Source organism: Bos taurus, chromosome X (genome assembly GCF_002263795.3).
Source record: "Bos taurus isolate L1 Dominette 01449 registration number 42190680 breed Hereford chromosome X, ARS-UCD2.0, whole genome shotgun sequence".
Lineage (NCBI taxonomy): Eukaryota > Metazoa > Chordata > Mammalia > Artiodactyla > Bovidae > Bos > Bos taurus.
Window position 1 is genome coordinate 17,148,042 of NC_037357.1, and position 17,710 is coordinate 17,165,751.

Consider the following 17,710-nt stretch of genomic DNA (forward strand, 5'->3'; position numbering starts at 1 on the left):
AAAGACTCAATAAGACACTTTAGAATCTCTTTTTTTAAAAACAAAACAAAACACTGGATCCAAAACCAAATAAATGCAAATACACATGCATGGACAAAAACTTTGAGTATTGATACTTACTGCCTGAGCCCAGGCTGTACCCCAATTCTGGCTAGCCCCCCAGATGGCTATGATTGGGTTTGGAATCTGAACCAAGAGGGACCAAGTGAGATTGCTAGCCACTTACTTCTGCTGGTGGGATATCACTTCAAAGAGGGTGGTCTATGGCCATACCACCCTGAACACACCTGATCTTGTCAAAGAGGGTCAAGTGTGGACACGAAGACCAGCACAGTGGCTTGCTAACGTGCCTGTATGAAAAAAAAAAAAAAAAAACCACCAAACCAAACCCACCCCCAAATTAAGTGTGATACCCTGGGATAGCCTGAATGCCTTATATCTTTCGAGGGAGATCAAGAATCTTCGACGGATAAGCAGCTTCCAGAAATGGACTGATCTGTGATGGAAGTTTATACAACCCAGCTCAACCAAAATGGGTAGTCTGCAGCCTCCTCCAGTCACCAGCTATAAATGAAGTATAACCTTCTTCTGGTATTGATGCCTGAACACAACCTGACAAGTGGCTCAGAAGCCCCCTTGTGCCTTCACATTGCAGAAAAAAAGATACAACACCTCCTCTTCTCTCCAGATAAGGCAACTAAAACAACAGGGATAGATGGCAATTTTACTGCTTGTTGGGCTTTTTCTTTTAATAAGATAACGTGATAAATAAAACCTGCTTCTGTACAGCTATTTAATATTTCAGAAATACGTACATGTTACATGCCAAGAAAGGACCCTGGTTTTCTTGTAAGAAACAAGGTGAGATCATATTGAAAGGAAAAAAACCCCACAAACAGAAAGAAAACAAACAGACAGAGTGATAAAAATCACAAATGCACAACTAACTACGCTCTGTACCTACACTGTTAGCCACATTTAACATGACTGAGGAGGCCGGACTGACCTTACATACAATCCCCTTCTCCCACAAAACTGAATGCAAAAACAAAGTCAGCATCTTTTAAACCAGTGGCCACATAGTAAAAACTGTACATTGTTGTCCATTCATTTAAAAAGCAAAGTCACTAGGATGGTATAAAAGTGATAACCAGTGCCTTTGTAACTGACGATGAACACTTGTTCTCTAAGGTTGAGAATTATCTCCACTCTCTCTGCATAACCAGGGATAAGATGCAGAAGACAGGGAGGAGGTAGGGCCAGGCCGCAGCGGGGACCCCAGCGCTGCTGGCTTTATCATTGGCACTCTTCCCAGAGTGGTCAGTTGCATTATACTCAAACTCCGAAGGACACTGCTGAGACTCACATCCGCTACCACTTCCTTCTCCACTGCTTTCGTCACCTATTTTTTTGGGAAAAAAAAAAAAAAAGGAATGTTTATTGTGCTCTTTCTCATGTCAAGGTGTACAAACAAACATATAACAATTTGTTCTTTAGAAGCACACATGCTTACTGATATCAAAGAAGTCCACATCGTTCCCATTGTAAGCATTCTTCATCTTACTGGTCATAACTCGAAGAGCCATGACTTGACGAAGGATCAGTATGTCCGGCTTGCTGGTGTCAACCTGCACCTCTGGATTATTGCCCTGGTTGGCTAGACCATTTCCTGTCACAGCAAACAAGTACCTGCAATGAGAAATGACCTCGTTAAGAGGATCAGTAAAACAAAAGCTGCCGAAGATTGGCAAAGATTCTTGCTAGGTTCTGGTATTGGCCACTTGCAGTGAACTGCAAGTGCTTGCCTTTTGAATAACTCGGAATCTCTCCTCTTCCTGGGGATACACATGTTCCTCCACTCTGGGACCTTTTTGAAAACTACCCATTTTGTGGAGGTTGGTGGGGCAGAGTTAAGTGGACACTTGTCTAAGTTACTGGGTATGTAGGGGAGGGACACAGAGCATCATCAAGGAAGACAATGAGACCTTTTGAGAATTGGTACTTGATGAGGCCACGCCATCAGGCACAGGACCACAGGTATTAAATATGAAAAATAATGACACTGTTAGAACAACTCAATCCTTGGTTGCAGCAGTAACGCTATCATATAACCACGGGCATAAACCTTTGCCCCAAGACTCTCTGCAAGTAGCCAGCAGCCTTCCCGACACTTCTACGCCAGTTCCTAAGGATGCTTAGAAATCTTCCACGTTGTTGCCACCTGCTTGTGAAAGGCTTCACAATGCCTCGATGAAACGACTGAGCAAACCTTCTCTGAAACTTCCCCATCATGGAGGGAGAAATCACACACTTGGCCAACGACGGCTCACCTGCTTTGGCCTTTCCCGTTCCAGCAATCATCCTCATTGCCGCTCCCTGCAGCCATCCTCTCATCATTGCAGACACTGCTAGGAAGAGAGGACCAGAACTTCTTGGCCTGCTTCAGTTTCTCCTTGACATCAGTAACCTCATTAAGAGAGAGAGAGAGAGAGAACACAAAAACCTCTGTAAAAACCCCAAACTACCTACACATGTGCCTTCAGAGCATGTCTGAAGTATCTCCAGAGTCTCTCTGTAGTCTGAAGAGAAAAATGCAGATTTTTGGCTTGGCCAAAAATTTGTTCAGATTGGTGGGAAAACCCAAATGACCTTTCTGGTCACCCCAATACTTCTATGTAAAATGTATAAAATCACCACAAGAATTAACAGATGAAATGCAAGCTCTGGATTAAGTTGCCATTTAAAACAAAAGCTGCCTAGTGCCTACACCCACTGTCCATTCCTGTTCTTCATTAGAACTACCATCTGGGGCCTACCGGGTCCCACGCCCCAGAGATACACTGGAAAAACACAGTATCTTCTGGCAGGGCTTTGATGACTCAGAACCCAGCCTATGAGTTACCCGCACAGTGACATAAAAGGTAGGCATTCAGATAAGCCTCCGAGCACCCCACTTCCTAGCTCTATGGATGAACTTTCTGAGCGAGGAAATCAGAGAAGCAGGTTCACTGACATCGCTGTGCAATTTGCTGGAGAAGTTTCACCTGAAAAGACCCTGTGCTTGGAATCCTCCAAATCAAACTGCATTTTGAGCAAATGTTTTCAGGTTTTTGCCCTTAAAAATAGCCATTGCTGCCCCAGGGCTCACCAATCGGTCCAAACTGGTGCCAGCTGCTGTGGTGGGGCGCTCCTCGGGATGGAAGGGCCTGAAGCGGGCACTGAAGGTGCCTTCTGAGATGGAACGGGAAATCCGACCAGCTGGGAGGGGCTTGGGGGGTCCACATCCCTGGAAAACCTGCATGGGCATAAATGTGGCCACATGAGGCATAGCAGGCTAGAGTGGGCCCCACCTCTCCAATCCAGGACCTGCCTTCCTTACCTTCTGAGATACCTGCACACTGTTCTCCTGCATGTTCATAATAGCATCTGATATCTTCACGTCGATGGGATCCATGACGGACTCAATGTTGAAAGGACCCTCCAGCCTCTCAGCCACCATCAGCATAGCATCTAACATGAGGTTTGGGGCAGAACAATACAGCATACAAAGTAAATCATTAGCTTGGCCTTGAGTGATCAGTCTGATTATTTTACTGTCTTTGTTTCCCTTGTTGGGGGGGTGTTGGAGGGGAAGACATGATCATCATTAATTCATACTTTCATATCTTTTTCTATGACACAAAACTGCATTCAGTCGCTATGTACCGCCAGCTCTCTAGAGTGGGAAGTGGCCAGATGAAGGCTTTATTCCCCCAGCAAGAAAACACACAATCGGAAACCTTCTATTACACTGATAATTCATCTCTCCACATGTCAGTAGCTGTCACTGCATAGCTCTGACCTAGCTCCTGCCTGACACACCTAAGGCTGGGAGTAGAATAACATGCCAGCTCGCCCAGGGACTTCCATGGCTCTTCCCATTTCATGTTCGATTTACCAGAGTCAAAAACATAAACCAGCTCAAATCCTGGCATACCAATTCTTTTCTTTCATTTTTTAAAATGAAACCCTTTCAGATCCTTGGGTATGCAGTTAGAAAATATAAATGAAAGTGTTCCTAGGAATTTTAGGTGCCTCCTTAAGAATTCTAAGGACTTTACAAATAATGGCATTTTGTAAAATCCAATTTTTGTATTAAGATAAACTTCCAATTTCAAATACAAGGGTCCTGAGTTATTTTAAAGCAAAAAACATGTGCTACTTTTTATTCAAATGAAAAAAACAGAGACAGGGCACAAAATGTGTGTTCACAATGTGTGTCCTTCACTACTCAGCAAATCATTTCTACATTTTGGAAAAGTCTAGACTTTTTTAGGACACATTGAATCTCTTAAAGAAAACCACCCCCTGTACTGGTTTTCTTGTCATCCATGGTTCTTGGGATTTAGTTAGTAGTTTTCCCTGATACTCATTGTGCAAAATTAGAAAACTGGAAAGGTCATATCCAAATGAGAAAAAGGATGCCTCATTTATGACAAGCAGTGAACTTTTCCATGTGCTCTTTCCCCTTAAAGGAGAGTTAGGTCCACATACTCCACAGCCTTCAGGTAGTCCAAGGACGGCTGCTGGAAAGAAGGGCAAGGTTCTAGAACATAGTGAGTCCCTCTCAAAGCACAGGCCACAGCTGAACTTCTACCTAAGCTCGCAGGTGGTCAGCAACCTTTCACCTCCCCCAAGAACAAATGTGGCCCAACATTTTAAAGCTTGAGCTCACTTCTCTCAACCAGAATTCCAATGTCACAAACCACGAGTAGACTTCCAAGCAATGCAAATTTGGGGGGAAAGTCATAATGAATGAAGTTGCAGGTCACATTGTGGTAATCATCAAAAACTGACATTCCCAACCTCTAAGGAAAGCCTGCTGGCATGAATATACCATTTTTCCAGAAGAGGAAAAATGCGTTTGATGTGCTAATGAAAGGGGAGTTCTGTAAACAAGTGGAGCAAAACCTAAACGTGTTCATCACTCTCAAAGCATCAGCACCACCATGTCCGCAGAGCACAGACCTTCAGAGCCAAGGAGTCGCCAGCTCCAGAGAAAAACCCCAAATGCAGAGGTTTACATCGGAAGGAAACAGTGCATCCGTCACTACTTATTTCCCTTCGGGGGAGGAAAGGCCAGATGATGAACGTGCTTGTGAAAGGGAACACAAACCCCGATTCTTCTGGCTGTTTGGCGTCTGTCAACTCCAGGCCGGCTGGCCACGCACAAGGGCCTAAGAAGGGAGTGGGGCTGGAACTGTCATACCAGCGTTGTGTGTGGTGTCGCTGAACAATGTGAGTGAGGCTGTATTTTGCCCAGAGCCTGCAGCCCGGGAGCCAAAGTCTCTGCTCAGTCCTGGGACAGTCCTGCTAAGCCATCCACTGGGCGCCCCCATGATCTGATGATGTCAGATCCAGTGTCCTTGCTTCTGATGAATCTAGGCTGCAGGTCTCCCTTTGCAGGATAGCTGACCAGCTCCTGCCTCCTGCCAGGAACTGGCTGACGGCCTAGCCAGCAATCCCAACCCCCTCATACTAAATCCCCTGCGGCAGCGACACGTGCTGTGAATAAAGTTGGCTGGGAGTCAAATGAATGTTAGCACAATGGTAGTATATGACGGAGAGCAAGTTGTACCTACACATAATTTATGATTCTCCAGAAATTGACTTCTGTTGTGGGGACACTATTTTTCAAAAAGAGGGTTTCCTATAACCGCTTATAAACCAAGTCCAAGGTGTATTAACTATTTGGATCCACCTTTATCAAGGTGGGTGACATTTAATAGGTGCAGTTCAAGAGAGAGAGGAGGGCACAATGGTAAGGCAGATTGAAAAACACATTCTTAGTCTCCTTAAAGGTTCGAGTCTGACTGCAGCATTTCAGTGTTCATGACAGCTCTCTCCCACCCTGCAACAAAGCAGCCCCTTCTCACTAGAAAAAGTGATTCCTTTTGCTCTGTGCTGCTGATAATCACGAACCCACATCTTTAGCCTCACGACCAGACTGGATGAACAAAAGGCAGTTTTCCGACTTAACCCCGTGATCTGATTTAAAGAAGCAGGGGGGAAAAGCCCTCCTTGACCATTCATTAACTGCAGTCATTTAAAGGAGGAAAAATTCCTTGTGAAGGAACAACAACAACAAAAAAAACACTGAACTTACGGCACAGGCATGTAAATTGGGACTGAATTCGACAACCACAGGGCAAATTAATTAAACCCTTGTGAAAATCCATGAAAAAGCACTGGAGATTAACAATGTCTGTTACTCCTGGCCTTTTATATCAGCTTATTAGAAATAAAGAATAAAATACCCATTAAAAATTCAGTTTAGATAGAATTATATTCCTCCTCCCTCCAAAAAAATATTTAAAATAAATGAGGAAAATTGATTCTGAAATCCTACCAATTTCCACTTGAGTTTAATTTTGTTTCTAAAGATAACAAATGTCATTTGTAAAACACACAGCAAGAACAGCAGCCAGGGAAGTCCTCCTTGATTTAGAGTATGTGGCTGAAGACGTAAATTAAGGAAGCCAGAGTATGGTTTTGATATGGACCTGTAAGCTCTTGGAAAAATATATAGAATTTGCTTTTTTAAATGTTGATTTTTAATAATTTATCTGGCTGCACAGGGTCTCAGCTGTGACATGTGGGATCTAGTTCCCCAACCAGGGATCAAACCCAGGGCCCAGAGCATTGAAAGCTCAGAGTCTTAGCCACTGGACCACCAGGGGAGTCCCTAGAATTTGTATTTTAAGACAAATTTATGAGTTATACTCTCTCCCAGACACATCAGAATAACAGAATAGTTTATATTATTCATGATGTGCCTGTAGAAAAGTTAGCCAACCTAGATCAGTGTGCAGGTATTACTGCTTTGCCCAGAGAACTAGTGCATTCGGTGCTACAGGCAAACGTGAAAAGGCAAACCATCTTGTTTCTTAAAAATGAATTAAGCAAAAGTGAATTGCAAACATGACATTTGCGGGTGGAGGTGAGAAGGCGAGTAAAAAAAAGATAGAAAAGAAAAAGTATATCAACTTTAATTTAGATCTGGAAATGTCTTCAAGTAACAGTCTTTCCCATGGCTGCTTTCTGGGCATGATGTGGTACTGGTGTGTGTGTGTCTGGTCTTAGGCCTTCTCGTTCATGGGATTCTGCTTTTCTGCGTGTGGACTTTTTTTCAGGTCTTCTAGCTTTGAACTATTTAGCCTACAATTGTGCTGCGGTGTTTAATATTCACATCTTTTTTCCTTGTGTCAGTATTCTCAAGAATCTGTTGGAGCCAATTTATTGATGCACTTTCAGAGTTAATATAATTAGATCTCATGCAGACTAAAAAGCATTCCCCAGCTCCAACCCTCCCATTCCCCTCCCCACAAAAAACCCTCAGCAAATTGCATACATGTTCCCATGATGTGGACAAATAAGTGAAAAATAGGTGCTTACAAAGACACTCAAAATCTGCAATTAAGCAAATGCAACTGGGGGATGGGAGAGAGTTTGTTTTGGGGTCCTGATAGTCTGTGTGTGCAGCCACACCACTAGCAGCTTCAACACCTGCCACTAACATTCCAGGATTCCCATATGCATTAAGCAGGCATCCCGGGAGTTGATGACTGGATATTTCAATTATCCCTAATTTGTCATTTCCCACAAATCATACTTAACCCTCTTGGAAGCTGGCTAGGTCACTTCCATTGCTGTCTGGGTTCCAGTAATAGGTTTTCTAGGTTTCAGGTTGTAGGTGAGAACACTGACCTCTGAAATTCTCAGGGCAAAAGTCCTTCCACTCTCACCAGAGCAGTCTGTGATTGTCAAATCCTCTATAGAAATATAACTGTTAAATTTCCACAGTCAGATTGCACTTGATTCAAATATCTAAGTGGTATCTGGCAGGTACGCAGAAGATTCAGTTGCCATGTCACAAATGTAACATTTGAAAAGCTCCTTCCATAGGTCAGTGATGGCTGTACTCCAGCGTTTACATGGATACAAGCCTACGATGTAGAACTAAAACTAACCTTTGGGGGAAAATGTCAAAAAGGCACTTTCTCATTATTGAAACTTGGTATTTGCTTGGTGTCCACTGTCTTCAGAAATGCCACCATTAGTTCAAGGGAACATTTACTTGTAGAGTGGTATGAACTTTGAGTATCGTCAGAACTCCAGGAATCACTATATAATGAACATAAATTCCATCGCTGACAATTAAAACATCCCTTGGGGAATTCCCTGCTGGTCCAGTGGGTAGGACTTGGCACGTTCACTACTGGGGCTAGGGGTGCAATCCCTGGTCAGGGAACTAAGATCCCACAAGCCATGCAGCACAGCCAAAAAAAACATTTTCTTAATTAAAATATAAAACATTTCTTGTGGCTGGAAGGTGAGCTATCCCTAATGAGTGATGTGCATGCATGGGTGCTTAGTCGCTCAGTCGTGTCTGACTCTGGCAACCCCATGGACTGCAGCCCACAAGGCTCCTCTGTCCATGGGATTCCCCAGGCAAGAATACTAAAGTGGGTTACCATGCTGTCCTCCAGGGGATCTTCCCAACCCAGGGGTCGAATCCATGTCTCCTGCATTGGCAGGTGAGTTCTTGACCAGTGGGCCACCTGGGAAGCCCAGGAGTGACACAAACACATTAATCGCCTGCTCACCTATGAAATTGTTCCACTCGAGATCAAGATCCCCTTGGTTGGCCAAACAGCCTCTCATGATGTTGGAGCAATAGTTGTAACAGGGTTTCACAGTCACGAGACCTTGGCAGTGGGAGCAGTACATCATCTTCACCAGGGCATGGGTACACTGGGTTGTGGGATTCACCTAATTTGGAAGAAGAAATAGACAATGGTGGGACCAAGATAGAGACAGCAACTACATATCTATTGCAAATCTATCAACTTGACTTTGAAGGCTTGGCCATGAATTTCACCTATGAGTCACAATGGATCACATGTAGCACAGCCTGGCGTGCTTACCAAAGAGGTGAATTACAGCAAGATTAGGTAAAGGAAAAGGGTATGCTAGGAAGGCATGGGGAGGTAGGAATGAACATTCAGCAACTCAGCTGTATATGACACACACACTCAACTACTCCCACTCATCTTAGATGGTCATCACTGTGTGTGCCATGCCAGACTGTAATCTGAGCACGTCTTCTTTGCAAACTGCTAGAGCGCCCTTTCAAATGTAGGCCCCCAGTCAAGGTTTAGAAGGGTAGCTCGTGTGTACTCCTTTCTGTGCCCATAGCTGCACAGAAGGCAAAATGGATATATCCTACATGGAAGAATATGAATAAATTTGAACTTGGGATTATGTGAAGGCTGTCTGAGGCTTGGGAGCAACAAAGCATGGGGTGCTCAGGGCACACTTGATAGAAGATGTAGGACTTAGTTACATTCCAAAGAAGGGGTTGATTTATTTATATCTTAAATTTTATTGATGTACAGTTGATTTACCATGTTGTGCTTCATTTCTGTTGTACAGAAGCGGGACTCAGTTTTGCATGTATTTATATTTTTCAGATTCTTTTCCATTATGTTTTATAACAGGGTGTTGAATATAGTTCCCTATGCCATACAGTAGGACCTTGTTGTTTATCCATTCTATATACAACAGTTTGCATCTGCTGATCACAAGCGGTTTAGATTGAAATGATCAAATGAAGGGAGAACACACAGTTAAGGGAGAATGAAATCAACAAAAGCATACATGGTACAGAGCAGACTGTGGATGGGGTTGAGGAATTCTGGGAAATAAAGTTGCCCGCATATAAGATGGACTGCGTATGTGACCAGGCTATTAAGGGGCCTAGACACCAGGCAGAAACCAAGACACCATATGGCAGGACACAGAGAGCTACTAAAAGTTCATGAGCAAGGGAAGCAGCAAGGATGAAGGCGGCACCGAAGTCAGATGCGGCTCGACGGCCTCTGCAGATAAATGAGACTTAGTTTCATCTTTCTACTTCTATAGAATGCAACTGTCTTGGGCATAGAAGAGCTGATCCCATCCTGCCATTCATTTCCATCAATGCTTAGAAAGGATCATGGCCAGGATCACGAGCCAGCAGCTCCCCAAGAGGTCCTGTCTTCTCAGTCTCTCGGCCCCACCCTCCCCTTTTGGAGTCAGTATCAGAGGATTACTGCATTCCTTTCTATCAGTACCGACCAGTTCTGCAAACAGACTTGTGAAAGCAGATACCACCGCAGGGAACAGATGCTGGGACACAGGGCAGTGCAGCAATGTGCATCACCTGCTCTGGAGTGTAACTTTGGATACCACTTATCAACAGTAGCCTTAGGAACAGGAATGGGGGATTAACACTGTCAGGAGAAAAACTTCGCACTGTTAGGCTCCTATCTGATGTACACACACTCTCTTATCTCAAACAGAACTCAAGTGTAAAGGGGGACGACTGTCCAACAGGATGTAATTGTATACACTGAAGTCAAGGTTCCCTAGGAAGAATTAGGACTTTTCCACAGTTTTAACCAGTGCCAAATGTTTTCCTAGGCACTAAACTGGTCCTTTTAACCACGTATTAATGTACAGTAAAATCTTGGCTAACCAACACCCTTAAGGAATAGCCATGCTGGAAAGCTAGGTTTTCTGGACAAAAAAAAACAAGAGCACACCTTTAAAGTTACAGAGACTTAGGACTTTGATACTTTCTCACCCTCTCATTTGACAGAGGAACAAACAGGCCTGGAGGGAGGAGAGAAGGTGGTCAGAGAATCATAGAAGTCTTAGAGTTGGAGGAGACCCTAGAGATCACCAAGTATAGCTCTCACATTTAAGAGATGAAAAAACCAAAGCCAGAGAGAACAACTGACTTGTGGACTTGCCACTTCGCCGCACCTGACTCTAGCACTGCACCTCAGCAAACACTGAAAGCATTTTCCACACGTGTCATGTCGCTGCCTCTTTAAAGAGAACAATATGAAGCTTAAATGTTAAACATTGCTTGTTTTCTGATCTTTAATTAGGTTCCACACTGGTGAGACTGCTAAAACGGCTGGATTTTGGAGAGGTAAAGAATTATTATAAAAAATGTCTGTGAAAAGCAGGCTAGTGCATGACATGTTTTCATTACAATGCTTATTAGGGAAAAAAAGGACTTGGAGCAGAAAACAAGGTAGAAAGAGTTAAAATGTCAACAAGTAGTTACTGGGCACCTACTATGGGCCAGAGATTTTTCTGGAATGCATTTCTGATTAGGTAGCAAGACAAGTAAGAATTTCTAGACTATGAGACTTGTTCTAGAAAACACAAAAGAAATTTCAAAATGGTATAGACCATTAGGAAATAGGCAAAAATTTAAACTCCGTAACCATGCTCAAGAAACACTTTGGTCAAAGATAACTCTAGGATGAGTTCACCGTATCCTTGGTTCAACTATAAACTAAATCATTTAGGCAGCAGGCCTTGTAGTACTATCCTTTCCTTAAATAGGTTGATGGAGGCTTAAGTTTTAAAAAGAGAGATCAAACCAAGTGACACAGTAGAGTTTTATGAAAGGAAGATTATGAAGCTGGGTTTGGCAGAGTTTTTCCATTTCATACTTTGGCTAAGTATTGGCTCATGTTCTGCACATGATTTGTTGTGTAACTACTAAAAATGACCACAAGTAACTCAGCTATAATATGCTATGGGAAACACTAAATACCAGACTGAGAAGAGAGATGGGGAAATTATAAGAAAGCTAGGATGAGAAAGGACATTTGAAACACCAAAGTTAGAGAACATCTGTCTTTCTTCTCCCAAACACTACTCAGACCACCATGCAGTATTCCACATGAAGGGCATTCAGAACCTGGGAAATAAACCCCTTGTGTGTGATGAGGCCCCAGTAAAAGACAAAGGCTTTCAGTCATGAGAACTGCAGAAATAGGGATCCCCTGCAATGCTCATTCCCCCAGAAGAAGTGATGAAACTACTCCACCTCAGGTGTTGGGTGCCCACTTTCACTGACCAGACCAAGCTCAGGATGGTGAATCCTGAGTACCAAGGACAAGCTCTACTTTTTGACTCTGGACTACCATGCTCCCTTACAAGCTCTCAGTGGTCTTGCCAAGATTTCAAGGGCAAACCTTTCGCCCATAGGCAGATATAATAGTGGACTAAGTCATACTTTGTTCTGGGGATTTATTAATTTTGAATATAAAATCGACTTCTTTGACATTCTACTCCCTTGTAACACTCGAAATCAATTACTCCTCTGAAGTCCTCAAAGAACTTACTTACTGAAGTAATTTACTCCAGAAGACCCAAGGCTGGGTGGTAGATCATGCCACGTGGGGATTAACAAAAGGGGTAACCATACTCTAAAATCTTTCTTTAATCCTCACTTATGTACTGATTCGCTATGGCATGGCATGCCACTTAAAATGATCAATCTGATTATTCCTTTGGGTCACAGCTCTTGACTAACATTTGATGTTTTATTTTTATTTAGAAGGGTCTCTTGAGTCCACGGGTGCTTCCAGAATCCTTGGGGCTGGGGTCGGAGTTGGGTGGGGGTTAGTTATGATGGCTTTTATAAAAGTCAGATATTTCAGACCTCTCTTAGTAGTTAATAGTTATTTCTCCAAATGATATTTGGAAGGAACAGGAAAACTATACACTACTCTCTTCCTGCTCTGAACCACTTACATAAAGAATGGGTTAAAGGTCTCAGAGAGAATGCTTAATTCACTTTTTATGTTCGGCTTCCCTTGTAGCTTAGTTGGTAAAGAATCTGCCTGCAATGCAGGAGGACCTGGGTTCGATCCAGGGGTCAGGAAGATCCCCTGGAGGAGGAAATGGCAACCCATTTCAGTATTCTTGCCTGAAGAATCCCATAGACAGAGGAGCCTGACAGGCTACAGTCCATGGGGTGGCAAGAGTCAGACAGCACTTAGCGACTAAACCACCATGATCATGAAGGTTGAGATGTGAACATTCAAGAGAAAAATATTCTCTTCAATGTCAGAATTCATTTTCTGATACCTTTTATTGGATTTCACAGATTTATATGATATTGAGTACTTACTATGTGTGCCAGGGTCCGTTCAAAGTACTTTATGCATATTAACTCATTTAAGCTTCAAAATAATTGTAGGAGATGAATATTATCATTTCATTTCACAGATGAGGAAGCAGAGGCCCAAAGAGATTAAGGAACAGACACAAGATGTTCCAGTAAATAGCCAAGATTTGAACTCGGGCAGTTTTGTCTGGGAGGAAGTACACTGAATTGCCTTAATGTGTTTCTTTTGAGTAACAGATTGCATAGGAACCTTGAGGGAAGCCCACGGGGCTGTCCCTTCTCCACGGCTCCATGATCCAGCATAGGGTATCCACACACAGTGACTATCTCAGCTCTGGGGCTGGGTATTTTCTAATGAGAATTTTCAGGCTTCACATTTATTCACCAGTTTGGTTTTTTATTTTTTATGTATTTTTTTTTTACTTTTTATTCACCAGTTTTTAAGGTGGGAGAGCAAGTTAGGATGCAACTGTTCTACATGGAACAGTATATGATTGGACAACTATGGATGAGATGACAGTTTTTAACAAAGATTAATGACTCGTGCACTCAATGCTATATCCTTAGAATGCTTCAAGGTGCTACAGGGTGAGAAAGAAAATATTCACCAGCAGTAGAGATACAAAGAACTCAAAAGCTCAAGTAAACACTGGTAGACATGGGGAGAAAAGAGGTTACTTGAACAAAACCAAGAGAATGGCATTGAAACATGTATAATATCATATAAGAAACGAATCGCCAGTCCAGGTTCGATGCAGGATACAGGAAGCTTGGGGCTGGTGCACTGGGATGACCCAGAGGGATGGTATGGGGAGGGAGGTGGGAGGGGGGTTCAGGACGGGAAACACGTGTACACCCGTGGCGGATGCATGTTGATGTATGGCAAAACCAATACAATATTGTAAAGTAATTAGCCTCCAATTAAAATAAATAAATTTAAATTTAAAAAAACCAATATATATTTTGCTGAACTTTTCACATTTTGAAAAACTTGCAGCCAAATGTAGCAGAGATGATCAATCTCTACTAGAACATGACATATCATTTACATGTGCTTAGTTGCTCAGCCGTGCCCAACTCTTTGTGACCCCGTGGGCTGTAGCTCATCAGACTCCTCTGTCCATGAGGATTCTCCAGGCAAGAATACTGGAGTGGGTTGCCAGGCCCTCCTCCAGGGATCTTCCTAACCCTGGGATCGAACCCAGGTCCCCCACATTGCAGGTGGATTCTTTACTGGCTGAGCATAAGAAGAAGTTTTGGACATTATTTATAGAACAATGGGATGGCTTAGTGTGTTTACTTTGGGGGACCTAAAAGATAGAAAGGCAATATCATCTGGACTCAATATTTCTTTATTAATGCAAATCAAAATCAATTTGAGCTACTGAGCATAATGACAATACATTAATAGCCTTATGAAATCCTCAAGACTGACTATGCTGTGCTTAGTCTCTCAGTCGTGTCTGACTCTTTGTGACCCCATGGACTGTAGCCCACCAGGCTCCTCTCTCCACGGGATTCTCTAGGCAAGAATACTGGAGTGGGGTGTCATGTCCTTCTCCAGAGGCTCTTCCCAACACAGAGATCAAACCTGAGTCTCCTGCATTGCAGGTAGATTCTTTACTGTCTGAGCCACCAGGGAAGCCCAGGAATATGGAACTGGGTGGCCTAGCCCTTCTCCAGGGGATCTTCCCGACCCAGGAATGGATCCAGGGTCTCCTGCATTGCATGTGGATTCTTTACCAACAGAGCTACCAGGGAAGCCCCTCAAGACTGACTAAGGTGTTTCTAAATGGTAAGATAAACAAGCATTTAGATCTTAGCTGCTAGTTTATTTTATGGTAAAAGTCCATCAGGGTCAGGGGGGGTCCTCTTTTCCCTTTCTAACTAGTAAAGACTCTTTAACTTAGTAAAGACTCTTGAAAATACTCGTTCCTACCTTCCTCAGAATATACATTTAACATGAAAGCTGCATGCCATTTCTGCTATAAAAAGCTTTTGCAGAAATGTCCTTTTCTCTGCAAAGATTCTCTTAATATAGATCAGGACTTTCTACCAAATAACCTGCATTTTCAAAACACCACATTAAAAACTACTGCAAGCTGCCTGAAAAAAGAGAAATGCTGGAGCCAAGCTCTTCACACAGCCTGGATTTCATTTCAGTAATTCAGAACGAGCCTTCAGCCACATTACACAGTGATGGCAGTCAACATGCGGCACTCAAGTTAAAAACACATTTCCTCCTAGTTTCTTCTAGTTCCTAACATACATTCACTACAACATTTTTTCCCCTGTGCTGCCAATAGTACTGAACAAACAGAAAGGGTCTAGATTTTTATCTGTTGCTTGGTAACATAAGCACCCAATAAAAATAACAGGAAATCGTTTTCCAAATTACCGTTAAAGAAAAAGATAGGGAACCCAAACACACTGTGAGATGTGAAGGGTTTATTCAACAATTTCCCAACTAGTTTTGGATTCAATACGCACACGTGCAAAGAAAGAAGGCGAAGACGCTCCTATTTCCCTAATAATAGAATTTCAAAGATGTAACAAAAACATGAAATAAGCTAGGATTCATTCAGGAGTATGTAGGGCCATGGTAGGTAGAACTGAAACTACATAAATGCTTGAAAATAAGTGTTGCTGTGTTTTTAAGTAGACTTGTTAATGATAAGTCAAGGGGCTTCCCAGGTGGCTCAGTGGTTAAAGAATCCGCCTGCCAGGCAGGTTCAATTCTGGGGTCTGGAAGATCCCCTGGATAAGGAAACAGCAACCCACTCCAGGAATCTTGCCTGGAGAATCCCACGGACAGAGGAGCCTGGCAGGCTATAGTCCACGGGGTCACAAAGAGTCAGACATGACTTACTGATTAAATTGAAGCATCTTTGTATTCCCCCCTTGTAGAGGGCTCTATTACCGTTTTGAGAATCTTCACTCCATGACACTTCCCATACCCCTACCTTCCTCATCTCTACCTCTGTATATATTATAGTGTAGAGAATATATATACCTCCCTCCTTCCTCTTTGCAATTCTAGTCTTTGTGACTGAAAAAGAATCTTAAGGGCTGAATATACATGTATGCTCAAAAGCTTTTTTGTATTGCTCATTTTTAAAATAGACATTTATAACAATTTGGGAAAACGGAAAAATAATTTGTATAGTACTCTTGTAGGTGTTGGTGCATTGCAAATAGACAGAAATGGAAGAGGGATCAATGGATCTCATTTTCAAGGCAGGATAGTCATTTAGACATCACAATGCTAAGGCACTGATTTCTAATTATAGTCCCCGTGGTTTGGGGTGGGGGTGTAGACATAGCCCCATTATGTCAGTGTTAATTGAAACCATGAGAATGCAACTCTCTTTGGCATAGGAGCTATTGATTTTCATGGTGCATGTAACCACTTGTGCATTTTTGAAAGACCACAACAGACTTCACCCTTCCAGGCAAAACTGCTGCTGCAAGCAGGTAAATAAGAAATGTATCATGAACCATGACAAGTAAAAATGGAATAAGTAATACAAAGATGTGGAGCACCGGGGTATTCTTGAACCATCTGTTCCTAATTAAAGGAACTTTTCTGCAGTTTGAATTGCAAAGCTCAATGGAGTAAGCTGAAATCTCTGGATGTCTGTGCCCAGAAAAACTGAAGCAAGGCAAGTATACTTTAAGAAGTGACTTCTCTTGCCGTCAGTTAAGCCTGCTGGTGCTAATGGCCTTTAAAAGGCTTAGTGACAATCAAATCATTGCTCAACACGTAACCGCAACCCTTTTGTTGCACAAGTAAACTGGAAAAGCAGGGCATATGCTCATGAAGAGAAAGTGGGAACATCTCTGAGTTAAGTAAATAATAACTAGCCCCAAGACCGCAATGGTCTTCATATTTGACTTCACTGACCTCTTGTTAGATGAAGTGGGTGAGGTGGGTCTCTTTAAAAAGGTAATTAATTCTGCTGCTGCTACTATGTCACCTCAGTCGTGTCCGACTCTGTGCGACCCCATAGACGGCAGCCCACCAGGCTCCCCCGTCCCTGGGATTCTCCAGGCAAGAACACTGGAGTGGGTTGCCATTTCCTTCTCCAATGCATGAAAGTGAAACTGGATACTAAAAGAAGGAAATATTTATTTCTTGGGTTGTTCTAGTCCACCTGTAAAGTACAATGTCCACCTGTAAAGTACAATTGGATAACAGTTGGCAGGGGTGGGAATCTATATGAAAAAACATTCCCTGAGTCCCCAAACTGTTAGAGCTTTCTTATTTTATTAATCAAATGTAGTTTCTTCAGCATCTTTAATTTTAAATACACACTACACCTTAAATTAAAATCTGTTGAACTGGTAGTCATAGTCCAAACACAAATGTAATGAATTTACAACCTTCTAAAAAGAAACATTACATAGACGATAGATTTTTACATAATTTGTGTTTTGGCAGTTTTAGAAACTGATTTCATACTTGAGTGTCTTATTATTACATAATTTAGATACAACTCAACCTAGTTGAAGAGTTGGATTTCAAGTCAGTCCTTAGGTTGAGAAGATGCTCAGTAGCAAAGCAAAATATTATTTTTTAAGGTTTCTAATTATAAACATAACATTTAGAATAATCACATTTCTCTAAGCAAGACATACAGATGGCCAATAAGCACACGAAAAGATGCTCACCTTCAATAATTGTTAAGAGAA

The 17,710-nt window shown here is 42.5% G+C and overlaps 1 protein-coding gene across 1 annotated transcript in view; it reads right to left on the reverse strand.

Annotated features, from left to right (window-relative positions):
• Positions 1 to 726: 726 nt before the first annotated feature.
• The window catches only part of GPC4 (glypican 4), a 108,039-nt gene continuing 91,055 nt past the window's right edge, over positions 727 to 17,710 (reverse strand). The window contains exons 4-9 of the mRNA NM_001205784.1: positions 8,646 to 8,811; positions 3,380 to 3,510; positions 3,149 to 3,295; positions 2,331 to 2,467; positions 1,514 to 1,689; positions 727 to 1,402 (exon numbers count right to left, since the gene is read on the reverse strand). Of these exons, the coding sequence (NP_001192713.1) occupies positions 1,200 to 1,402; positions 1,514 to 1,689; positions 2,331 to 2,467; positions 3,149 to 3,295; positions 3,380 to 3,510; positions 8,646 to 8,811 (960 nt within the window). The 3' untranslated portion in view covers positions 727 to 1,199. The remainder of the gene's footprint in view (positions 1,403 to 1,513; positions 1,690 to 2,330; positions 2,468 to 3,148; positions 3,296 to 3,379; positions 3,511 to 8,645; positions 8,812 to 17,710) is intronic.